The sequence below is a fragment of the Cibotium barometz genome, chromosome 2 (genome assembly GCF_041138505.1).
Source record: "Cibotium barometz isolate CiBa-2024 chromosome 2, ASM4113850v1, whole genome shotgun sequence".
In the NCBI taxonomy this organism is placed as follows: domain Eukaryota; kingdom Viridiplantae; phylum Streptophyta; class Polypodiopsida; order Cyatheales; family Cibotiaceae; genus Cibotium; species Cibotium barometz.
This window is the reverse complement of record NC_141047.1, coordinates 61,778,241-61,790,775: the sequence shown is the minus strand read 5'-3', so window position 1 is coordinate 61,790,775 and position 12,535 is coordinate 61,778,241. Positions and strand designations below refer to the sequence as shown.

The window sequence follows — 12,535 nt, the reverse complement described above, 5'->3', positions numbered from 1 at the left end:
CTCTAACTTTTGCTAAAGATAGGGAACCAGGTGCTTTTTGGAAACTCGTGTGCATGTTGGGGCCATATCTGGCAGTCCAAGGCTCAGTTTTGCATGCAGGTGGGTGGAGTTGAAAGCTCTCTTCATGCTCTTCAACTTCTTCCTCCATAGTTTCCTCTAGTTGTTATGCTCATATACGGCAGTTCTCCTTCCAGGCTGCCTAGTACTTAGACTAAATTCTGCACTAGAGAATAGCAGAGTACAAAGTCCTCTAGAGAGGCTCTCCCCCTTTTCTCTGCAGGAACTACTAGTCCGTGTGGCTTGTGTTCCTTGAGAAGAGGGCAACGGAAACTGCAGGTACACGGAGGAGATTGCTGCTTGTGTGGACTGTGGAGTTCTTAGCCTCCACAGCCCTCTCTGTGTAAGAGCTTCGTGTAAGCTAAAGAGGCCATGTAAGTATTAATTCACGGGTTCCGTGATCAAGTAATACAAGTCCTTTCGAGGGGGGGTCGGCCTCATGAATCCGGCCCTCAATCTGTGTCGATTGTGTCAATTTTATTCATGTTTTTGCATATTTTCATGTGCATGATCATGGCTGTCATTATGGCGAATTTGCCTCTTGATTATGGCTGTGTAGGCGCCTCAGTTTTGTCTTCAGTATGCTCAAGTTCATGGTGAATCTATGCTGTGTAGATGCGTGAAAAATTGCACATTAGTTTCGATGCTTGTCATGCATGCACCACACTTGTGGTGTATGTGTGTGCAACTCTCTCTCAATCTATTGCATGCCTTGTAGGCAAGATACGCTAGTTTAGACTAAGGGATAGCTTGATTATGTGTCTAAGATTGATTCCAATTTGCAGGTTTTGTCTTGCAATTTGTTAACGATAATCATGCAACAGTTTCTCGGAACTAAAAAGTGCATTAAAATTAGATGCATAAAAGGAAGCGTGGTTTTGTCTTGCAATTTGTTAACGATAATCATGCAACAGTTTCTCGGAACTAAAAAGTGCATTAAAATTAGATGCATAAAAGGAAGCGTGGTTTCATGCGTGGTACGTGTGGGTACAATGGGGGCGTCTTCTTGTGATGAATTATGCTAGGAAGTTATCATGAGGGCTAGTGGAGCCCACTTCATGTGGTTGCGGGTCCGAATGATTGGAAAAAGCCGAGTGCCAGGTGTGCAAATGTGTGCAGAAGAAGTGACAGTGGACCTTACGGCCACTTTTCGGTCTGTTCGGGGTCCGTTTGGGGTCAATCAAAAGGCCAAAGGTGCCCAAGGGTTAAGGCTATGTGAAAGCACTTAAAAAACATGCAAAAGATCAGCAAAAGGGTCGTGACCAGGTGTGTGAAGAAGAAGAAGAGGCGCTACATCAGTTTTAGCTATTTTTGGAGGCTGTTTTGGCCGAAATCTGCTCATACGAACTCCGATTGGAGCGCTTCAAGATTGTAGATGGGGATTTTGGGCCGCTCCGGACACGATGGCGCTGTCCATTTTGCCTAATTCCTCACTGTTTATCTGCTTTTTTTGCTGTGTACACTTCTCTTGTGAGTGAAGTCTCTGCTCCCAATCATGATTGTAATTGGCATATTTCGCCCATACCTTGTGAGCTGTTTGCCCCAGTGATGTTGGGCTGAGCTGAAGCTTATCTAATGATCAGTATTTTGCCTCTTCTTGAGCTTATTGAGTGGTGTTATTGTGTGTGTGAGTTCCCGTGTTGAGTGTGTGTGTGGGTAGTTCTTCCCTTCACTCCATCTGTGTGTCCCTGTCTCGGCCAGGTGGGTTGTGCAAGCCGAGTGGTGCCCCCTATAGTGTGTGTGTGTATTTTCGAGAGCGTGTGTTGGGTGATTATAGAGGCGTTGTGTGTGTTTTCCATTTGCCCCACATCTCTTTTGGTGCCCCCACTGAGGAGCTCGTCTGCGAGTACCTTCGGTCTACAGGTTACAGGAAACAGGTGCAGGTTACAGGTTCTCCAGATTTGCAGGTACCTTGAGACATTCGAGGTTTGCAGCAATGGCAGATGTATGTTAGTGTTGGGTTCATGGGTTGTGAGTCACGCCCATGAACAAAATTTATTGTGGATGTATTCTTGATGTGGTAAAGGACGTATTGAAAAAATCTGCTTATCCTTGTGAGTGTGTGAGGTTTTTAGCTGGGGGATTCTCATTGTGTGGAGATCCTTTCGGTGATGTAGGTGGAAGATCCCTCGACAAACCCATTTCGGCATCAAGCTTAGGATGTGATATTGTGGTTAGATCAGGGGATGCATCTGTTGCTCTCAGGCCGTTGAGGCATTGTGTATTGATTCACTACGTGCATAAAGGAAGTCAATGACGGGACAATCATTAGAGGGTATCCTTTAGCCATAAAATCAAGAGGAAAGTGAGTGGTTTTGATCACAATGGCCGCTGGTTTTTTTGGTTTTTTATCCATTTACAGCCGTTATGCTACCGAAATTTTGTCATGAATAACCAAGCAAGACCACCTTTCTTGCCATATCATGCAGTGCAAAGAGTTTGCATAAACGTGCATGTTGATAGGAAGGTCTTTTATCAGCAGCGCATTGTGTTTATGTTTGGCCCAGAGAAGTTGAGGGAGATACTCGAGTCACCTTTGCCAGTAGTCATTCCAATCATCAACTACGAGATCTCCTTTGACGTGCACATTTTCATTCTCTTCTAGGGCGCAGGTGTACTACCTTGATAGATCATTCTCTCTGAGAATACCTTCAGCGTCAAGTTTTTGGAAGAGTACAGGTGCTTCTTGGTGAAGTCATGTATGTTTCTAAGTGATGGCAATGAATACATTGTGGGATTTTTTGGGCCTTGAAGCAAAAGATGTGGTGTTTGTAGATGCCCCTCAGTATTTCAATGGCTATGGTGATGTTATAGAATTTGTGGCTTATGGAGAAGACAGGTGTCGGAGGATTGGCTTGGACGATGATGAAGGAATGGCTAGCTTTCTTGCATAAGCATTCGATGGTGAGGTCAAAGCTTGGTTTGACATGTTGCCATGTTATGTTCAATCAAGTTGGATGCGATTAAGGTTTGCTTTACTTGAAGATTATGGCCAAGGTGTCGTCCTTGAAGCTTTGCATTTGTTGAGAGAGCATCGGTGGCAGGTTTCGAATTATGAAGCATCCTTTAATATTGTGTGGAGAGCATATGAGCATGTATCTTTTTTTCGAGCCGATTTGTTACAAGTGCTTAAGTCCAAGATGTTGGCCAAATATAGAGAAGCAAAGGTAAAGTTAGAAGCATTGCAAGAAGCACATGACATGCATGTGATTGATATGGTGGATGCTACCAGTGTATATGTACCTTTGGAGATTACAAAAGAGGAGGAAAGAATGAAGAATGATGAGGAGGTTTATACACAGGTCTCTTGTGATTCTATGGATCCCATGGATGCCAGTGACGAGATGGTTATTATAGCTCTTCTGCTACGGAGAAGTCTAGTGATGATGAGAGCATTTCTGTTTTTGATACCAACTCTTCATGTGATGATGCTTCTTCCTGTGACATGGCACATGATGATATGTATGTGGGTGATGCTCATGTTGACCCCATGCATGGTATAGATGCCATTGATGAGGCTTATTTGGTTACCTCTACAGATGCCATGTTTTTGGATGCTTCTATGAGTGGTTCTCTTAGTGTTGTTATCGACGATGTAAAAGAGGGAAGTTACCAAGTTCTCTTATCATGTATAATGCGGAAAGCTGTCATGGATTATGTCTTGCAAGAAGCATATTTATGCTTGGTATCTTATGCCTTTTTTATGGCTATATGTGTGCATATGACACATGTTTTGGTTATGATACCTGTTGATGATTGTTGTGCGGATGATGATGCTCTTGATTGGGGATTTGAGGAGCATGATGTGGAGGTGTATGCTAAAATGAAGTTTAATGTCACCAAGGCTATGAAGAGGATTGATACAACGAGGAATGCCACGAAGGATGGTCATTATGCTTTAGATGCACTTATGGATGATTTGGAGACCCTGTTTAATGAGTATTGGACTGATTTTAGCATTTTTGATGCAGATGATGCTTATGAGTATATGGTTGATGCCTATAAGTCTTTGCCCTTTGATCCTGGTGGAACATGTGGTGGTTACGTGCCAGTGTGGGCCACGATCATATGGCCTTTTGACCCAGGGGGGTTGGCAAGTATTTGAGGTTTGCTGCTGAGCATGAATGCTCTAGCAGGCTGGGGGGGTGGCAAACTATGTCAGGCGTATTTTTGAGATGCATTTGTTAGCATTTGTACATAGGAAGGCATGGTGATGTTGAATAATGGATGCCCGTCTAGTTGGGGCCAGTACTTGGTGGGGCCCACTATGATTTTGGCACCCTTTGGTGACTTTTATGTGTGCATATGTACATACACATGCATGGTACATCAAATAAAGGTTTGCCCATTCTCCGGAGCCAGGTAGCTATGTGGGGCCCACATGTGTACAGGCGGGCCAGTGTGTGCATAGTATGTTGACTTTCACTATTATCGGTATTCATGTGATTTTATGCAATAATGAGGAGTTGTATAGCATAAAACTTCTCGAGGAAGCTATCAGCGGGCCCACTCCATGAGGTAAGCAGGTGCGTCAAATGGCATCTAGTGGCGTCAGGGTCAGACGGCGGGATCGAGTCGTGCGTGTGGTACGTGTGGGCACAATGGGGGCGTCTTCTTGTGATGAATTATGCTAGGAAGTCATCATGAGGGCTAGTGGAGCCCACTTCACGTGGTTGCAGGTCCGAATGATTGGAAAAAGCTGAGTGCCAGGTGTGCGAATGTGTGCAGAAGGGTGACAGTGGACCGTACGGCCACTTTTGGGTCTGTTCGGAGTCCGTTTGGGGTCAATCAAAAGGCCAAAGGTGCCCAAGGGTTAAGGCTATGTGAAAGCACTTAAAAAACATGCAAAAGATCAGCAAAAGGGTCGTGACCAGGTGTGTGAAGAATAAGAAGAGGCGCTACATCAGTTTTAGCTGTTTTTGGAGGCTGTTTTGGCCAAAATCTGCTCATACGAACTCCGATTGGAGCACTTCAAGATTGTAGATGGGGGTTTTGGGCCGCTCCGGACGCGATGGTGCTGTCCATTTTGCCTAATTCCTCATTGTTTATCTCCTTTTTTTGCTATGTACACTTCTCTTGTGAGTGAAGTCTCTGCTCCCAATCGTGATTGTAATTGGCATATTTCACCCATACCTTGTGAGCTGTTTGCCCCAGTGATGTTGGGCTGAGCTGAAGCTTATCTAATGATCAGTATTTTGCCTTTTCTTGAGCTTATTGAGTGGTGTTATTGTGTGTGTGAGTGCCCGTGTTGAGTGTGTGTGTGGGTAGTTCTTCCCTTCACTCCATCTGTGTGTCCCTGTCTCGGCCAGGTGGGTTGTGCAAGCCGAGTGGTGCCCCCTATAGTGTGTGTGTGTATTTTCGAGAGCGTGTGTTGGGTGATTATAGAGGCGTTGTGTGTGTTTTCCATTCGCCCCACAACGTCATGAACCTTAAGATGAGCAGGGAGATCTAGCTTGTATGCTTGAGTCCCTACACATTTTACAATTTTATATGGCCCACAATACTAGGACGAAGATTTTTATACTTCCCTAGGGAAAGAGTGCTTCTTTTAGGTCGGACGCGGATGAACACCTTGCCACCTTCGTTGAAGTGCCTTTCTGACCTTTTCCCATCCGCGAAATGCTTTTGGCGGTCTTGGGCAACCTGAATATCCTTACAAATGGTGTTTATCTGGGCTTCCATCTCTTCGATCATCTTCTTTGAGGCTTCAACTCTGATAGTCAGGTCGGAAAAATTCTTAGGAGATAAACACTCCTGCCCATAGAGAGCATTAAAGGAAGTCATGCCAATGCTTTGGTGATAAGAGGAATTGTAAGCAATCTCCACCAGTGGAAGATACTAAATCCACTTCTTAGGCTCTCGATTGCAGTAAGCCCTAAGAATATCCTCAATGACGTGATTGACTCTCTCTGTTTGTCCGTCCGTTTGTGGGTGATATGCTGAACTGAAATATAACCGAGTACCTATAGTCTGGAATAGGGCCGTCTAGAAGTTCAAGGTGAACTTCGCATCTCGGTCACTCACTATCCGCTTAGGTAATCCATGAAGTTTGAAAATTTCTTTGACAAAAATTCTGGCAATATTCGAAGCTATATAGGTTACCTTGACAGGGATAATGTGGGATACCTTTGTGAGCATATCCATAATTACCATAATGGAATGATATCCTCCCTGTGTACATGGTAATTCGGTAACAAAATCCATGCTTATACACTCCCATTTCATCTCTGGGATGTCCAGCGGTTGGAGTTTGCCCGGCATCTCGACCTATTCAGCTTTGACTCTTTAACAAGAGAGACATTGCCGGATGTAGCAAAGAACGTCTCCCTTCAAGCCTATCCAATGATAGCTTTTTCTTATAGCATTCAAGGTCTTTGCATAGCCTAGGTGTCCTGATGTTGGGTTATCATGTGCTTTGTATATTATAGCCTTCTTTATGCCACCCGACTCTTGGGGAATGCATAGCCTATCCCTATAATATAGACATCCATCATGGCAGGTGAAATTCCAAACTGGGTTCTTCCCATCATCAAAATTCTCCATCTTATTGTGATATGTAATCGAGATCTTTGAGTGAGGCTTCCTTTAGTTGGGTTAGGATAGGATTATCTGTGATTGAGATAGCACTGAGAAATGCCTTCCGACTGAGGGAATCTGCAACCACATTGTCCTTCCCTGGTCTGTAAAGGATGTCGAAGTCATATTCCTGCAGAAGCTCGACCCATCTTCGTTGATGCATGTTGAGCGTAGGCTGAGTAAATATCCATTTTAGGCTTTTGTGATCAGTAACAAGTTGAAACTTGTGGCCTAAAAGATAATGTCTCCATAACTTAAGAGCATGGATGACAGCCAATAGCTCCAAATCATGGGTCGGATAATTCTTCTCATGAACTTGTAGTTTTCGAGATGTGAATGCAATAGGTCGCTTCTCCTGTACCAGAACACCTCCGACTGCAATTCCACTTGCATCTGTCACCACTTCAAATGGTTGAGAGAAATTAGGAAGCTTCAAACATGGAGTTGTCATGACGTATTCCTTGAGTTCATCAAAGCTTATCTGATGATGTGGTTCCCAGTTCACCTTGCTTCCCTTCTTTAGAAGATTGGTTAGAGGAGCGGCAATAAGAGCATAATCTCGGATGAAAGTTCTATACCAGCCTGTGATGCCTAGAAATCCTCTTATCTCACTCACCGACGTAGGTTGAGGCCATTCCACTATGTCCTTAACCTTAGCAGGATCGACGGAGATACCGTCGTCGTGAGACACAATAAATCCCAAATATTCTATTTGAGGTGCAAAGAGACGAGCACACTCTCTTGCTTCATTTGCCAGAGTAGGCTTTTCAAGTGCTGCATGAACACACCTTGCTGGCTGTTCACGACCTTGGCCATAAACGCGGGCCACTCAACCACATTCTCTTCCACGTCCTCCATTTCTTCCTCCTCTATGATTCACATTGCCTCTAGGAGGATTCGGTGCTGGAGCGGCGGCTATTGCGGCAACCTGCCTTTGGGCACCTATTCCTGTAGTGACCCAGCTCATTACACCCAAAGTAGCGCACATTGGGGAACTCATTATTGTTGTTTGGGTTGCAGACTGCAGCATAAACTCTGGGTGCAGTGGGTGGAATAACTAGTGCAGGAGCTGGACGCGGTTGCTCAAATCTCACCCTCTTGTTCCCGTAATTCTGAAATTTCCTTGCATTGTTGAAGTGATGCTGGGCTTCCTTAAACAATGGTTTGGCTCTGAGAAGAGCATCCTGAAGAGATGTAGGCCTCATTGCCTCCAGTCTGGAGTCAAGTGGAGCATTGAGACCTTGGCAAAACCTAGCTATCTGCTGTTTGCTGGTCATGAGCGGAGCATAATGCCTGAGTGTTACGAACTTAGCAAAATACTCCTCCAAGGTTGAACTAAGCTGACGTAGCTCGAAGAACTCATTCATTTTCAGGGCTTGGTGAGCAGGTGGGAGGTATCTTTCTGTCACTGCTTTCTTAACCTTCTCCCATGTCTGTGTGTCTTCAGATGTGCCGGTGTCACGGCAATGTTGCTTCCACCATAGCTTAGCATCTCCTTGAAGACGGAATTGGGCAAGCATAGACCGATTTGCAAGAGCGGTACCCGCAGTGGAGAAATAATCGTCCATAGCCTCGATCCAAACTTCAACATCGCGCTCAATATCCCGGCCTTCCCCCTTGAAAGTGGGTGGCTGGGTCTGTTTTAGGAGCAATTTCTTCTCTTGAATCTCAATATAGAGTGCGGGTGTGATCATTTCCTATAGAAAAGGAATTCAATTAATTTACCGTACACCACTTACTTCATATTCTATAAGACTTTAATATTTATGAAAACCAACTATGGAAATATCGGATTTAACTTAACAACATGGCTGGAAAGAATTTAAAACCCATAGACTCAGAGGTTCTCAAAATTTCATGCCCTACATTGAAATGTGGATGTACCAGTGCCTTGGAAAAGACATAAGCATGGCCTAGATTGGCTCAGAGGCTTGAGAACATGGACTAAATAATAAAAAGATAATTCCCAACTCAGAGGTTGACATACAAATAACCATCTCTTTATTCCACAAGTTTATTTACATAGGTGTAGTCTTATTACATGAAGGATAATAAGCACTCTATTCCTGCCTAAAAAGAGTCCTAGCTTCACGGCTTCTAAGATTTTCTGCCAAGTCTTCCTGGAGGTCATGATGAAACTTAGTCCACTCCACCTCTTGGTAGATGGTAGGATCTTCCATAATCTGCAATAGTCTATACCTTTCTGGTAAGGTCGGAAGAGATCTTCCCAAGATTGCTATCCGATTAGCTGGTAAGACCTTTAAAACATGCTGATAAACTGCTTGGTTTCACTGTATTAACTTGCCATCAACTAATAAAGTGCTACCCACGTCGTCTCGTGGCAAGAATAGATATAAGGTTATCAATTTGAAATTCTCCATCCATCTGAGGCGATCAAGGTCGTTCTGACCAAAATCGGCCATTCTTGATGCGTCTATGAAGTAGTCAAACTTTCCCTTTAACCAAAAAGGGTTGGTGCAGTAGAAAAGATACGTCTCTGCGAGAAACATCTTTTCTAGAATGTAAAGCATGGCAAGGCGATAGGTGAAACTTGGGGAAGTTCTGGCTGTTCCTTCCATAATCTTTAACGTTAAATTTTTCCTAAAGTTTGTGAATTCCATACGATCACATCAGACATTTTATAAAGGTTACACTGACCTTTACTTAAACCATTCATATTTAAAACATTACTCAAAAGAAGTCAACACCAATCTTTATTTATATACACAAGATATGTACAAGCTCAAGTGAACTGCAACTGTAATTTCTACAAGGGTACATACTCCTCCACCACACCGGGTGAGGAACCTACACTCTCCGTGGGCTCACTGTCCAAGGGAGTGTAGCCATGGAAGTCTGTGGGGCTATCACCTAAGTGAAGTAGGGTACCTCATCCCGAGTCTCTAAAAGCCTGTAAACTGAGGGTAGGGGAGGATACCCATACATCCTCCACATCCCCGACTCAGGATAAGCCCAGTCTGCGATCACTACCCTATCGCGACAGGAATCTCGTTAGTGACTCAGTCATAGACCCACCTGTTATGGGTCTTGACTACTCCATCGATCTCTATAGTCGCTTGTGGGTTTGTTCCATGGAAGCACAAAAGCTCCTCAGCCCATCGTAATCTCTGTAAGTCCATCTCCAAGTTCCCAACCTGGTCCGCGTAAATTTGAAAAGTCCTCACGTGCTGTGACCACACCGTGCCTCTCTCCCAGCCACACTGGATCCGTGAAGGGTGTGGATCGGTAAGTTGATCCAAGGTCTGCCATACTAGGGTCCGCGTCTCTAAGGACAGAGATGCGCAAGCCGAAGGGTACAGCTGTAGTAGCATCTCTCCCCCTCCGTAAAAAGTGTCCATCTTCTGAATAAACCAATTCATATAGAGTGTCAGACTAAATTTTTAATTAACTTTTTGTGTTTAAAACAAACACTCTAAGCTAAATTTTTGGTTGTTTAAAAACAACACCTTGATTCTAGTTGTTTATAGAAATAACAACAGGACATAACCCGTTTAAATACCCAACTTAACGTTAGTAAGGCAAGCAACGTAGTGCTTTGATACCACCTGTGAGGTGCCAACCCCTAACCACTTAAGGTTAGATTGGCAGCAATAATGCCTCTTAGTAGTCGACTTGGCTTCAAAGGAAATTCCAATGGGTGTCCCTGGACCTTGCACCAACGTCTGTGGATACGAGCCAAAGGAGCCTTACCTAGTTCTACTTTGCAGAAATTGAGCATAGTCACCTAGGGGTAGTCTATTCCCATCACACACTCAACCCAGCCATGGGACGGCTGCAGAATGCGGAGGTACGTTCACCCTTGGTTCATGGCACAGTCTGGCACCCCGAGGCACTGACAACTGTGCTTTCCCCTAAGATGAGGGACTTAAAGTATTTGGTTACCCTTGGTTCATGGTACAATCCTAGCAACCCTGAGGCCTGGCGGATTATACATTCCCCTAAGGTGAGAAAGAGAATCTTAAGCTACTCGTCCTAATGCTAAATTTGTTGGAAAGCTACCCGACTTATTGGGTCCACCATCCTTTAGAAAGGTGCCGTCAGGGCGACCGATCTCCCACTTTCCACCCCGCATGCACCCGTCATGGGTTTTCTAATTACTACCACACTATTGAGACAGTTAAAATAATGGTTCCTTTAGGTTATTTTTGTTACATTGTTCGTAAAAATCAGCCCTCCAAACAATGGTAGAAAGCATTGTATAAAACAACATTAACTAAAATAAAACCATATACTTGAAAGTATATTTACAATACTTTGTTTCCAAGGGACCGTCCGCCTTACAACCAGGTGTGATCCACCCTTGGATTATTCACTAGAAAACCATCCAACAGTCGGGCGAGCTGTCTAGAATCCCGACGCCCACTACCATTAACCATGATGAGGGTCTAAAACCAAGGGACCCCTATTCTAACTAGATTGTGATCCACACTTGGCGGCGTTAAACTTGCACCCCTGGTTTCTTCCGCCCAGATCACCAGGAGTTCAGCTACCTTGGCAAGGCTGGCCATCAAAGGTAGGAAAAAGCCCCAAGCTTTAGGTACTCGTGAAGGGCTCTTTACGTCCGGAGTACCTTGGTCGTTGAGCCAATCACGGCCGTCCATCTAGACGTCAAGGTTGGTTAGCCTTATCTTTAACCAAGAAATTATTCTAACTCCTACTAAAGTCTACGACTAGTCAAGTTTATGAAGACATTCTTTTCAACTTGAAATTACAATGGAAACCATATGCTTTGTGTTTCCTTTGGCCTCGGCCAAGTTAGAGGAATTGTTCACATTTCTAAGGTCGTTTGACCATCTTAACCGTATTATGTGCATATGTTAAGTTTAAACCATAAGCCTTTAATAATCAAATAATTGGGACAAACCTCTTGAACTTTGTCCGATGGCATCGTCAAGGGGAGTTCGGCCGTCGTAGGGAGAGTAGGACGCGAAGTGGCCCCTCCATAAGCTATCCCACTACGGGTTCGCCTAGAAGTCATCCTCGATAGATAAAAGCTAACTAAGCTGCTTAATGAATTAAAGTAGGACTGCCATGAGGACAATAAAGGTCAGCATTCTAAAGAAGTCATAGCTTAAATCATTTTCCCGTTACCTGGAGATATGCTACCTCCTTAACCTTAGGAGAGACGCGACCTTTCTCTCTCTACTAATTTAACTCCTTGAATAGGTTTTCTCCGCAATAAGCTTTAGCCACGATGGTTAACTCGTATGTAATCCTTAGTCTAAGGTTTATATTATCCCCTTTGTCCCATTTAGTGGCCTAAGTTAGGAAGGCCAATTTCCCTTCTAACTTGGTCGCTAAACTAGCAGTTTTTCGTCTCTCTCTAGTTTTTAGGAGTTTCAAGGATTAAATCTCTACTTTAGCTTCATTCATAATGTTAAAGTAACCTTAATACATCCCCACACAAGGATTTGAGCTTAATTATTTAGAGTAGTTAGCCATATAGCCAATTGGGTCGCTAAATTGGCAGATTTCTACTATCTCTCTCTAGATTAGGGCCTGTATGTGGAACTAATTAACATTCTAACATCATAATAAGGTGAATTAATCCTAAATACACCTCTGTACCAAAGGGTTTTACTAATGATAAAGTGGAGGGTGCTCATCTTACTAATTATATGCTAATCTAATCATTAATAGTCACCTCTCTCTAGATTAATGAAAGTATAAATATGGGGAGCTAAATTTTGACATCATCCAAAGGTTAATTACCTTCCAATTGAACTCTGCACAAAAGGGTTTGGTCAATTAATCATGGGAGGTTAGATATCTCTCTAACTATGTGTAAAAACTACCGTTAATCACCACCTCTCTCTAGATTAATGAAAAACCAAAGATGATGAGTGAAATTCAGCATGATCCAATGATTAATTAGAGTCTA

General features: G+C 43.7%; 1 protein-coding gene across 2 annotated transcripts; it reads left to right on the top strand.

The window, feature by feature from the left end:
• The first annotated feature begins 1,299 nt into the window (after nucleotides 1-1,299).
• Nucleotides 1,300-5,271, top strand: LOC147641321 (uncharacterized). Of its 2 annotated transcripts, none has more exons than XM_086820445.1 (2): nucleotides 1,300-1,964; nucleotides 2,175-5,271. In XM_086820445.1, the coding sequence occupies exon 2, from the start codon at nucleotides 3,503-3,505 to the stop codon at nucleotides 4,160-4,162; it is 660 nt and encodes a 219-aa protein (XP_086676571.1). In that variant the 5' UTR covers nucleotides 1,300-1,964; nucleotides 2,175-3,502; the 3' UTR covers nucleotides 4,163-5,271. The 2 variants fall into 2 exon arrangements, with proteins under 2 accessions (XP_086676571.1, XP_086676581.1); XM_086820455.1 differs by lacking the exon at nucleotides 1,300-1,964 and adding an exon at nucleotides 1,986-2,002.
• The last annotated feature ends 7,264 nt before the right edge of the window (nucleotides 5,272-12,535 follow it).

What these genes read in the sequence shown, in the direction of transcription:
- LOC147641321 (XM_086820445.1), top strand. Translation starts at nt 3,503, where the DNA reads ATGGCACATGATGATATGTATGTGGGTGATGCTCATGTTGACCCCATG.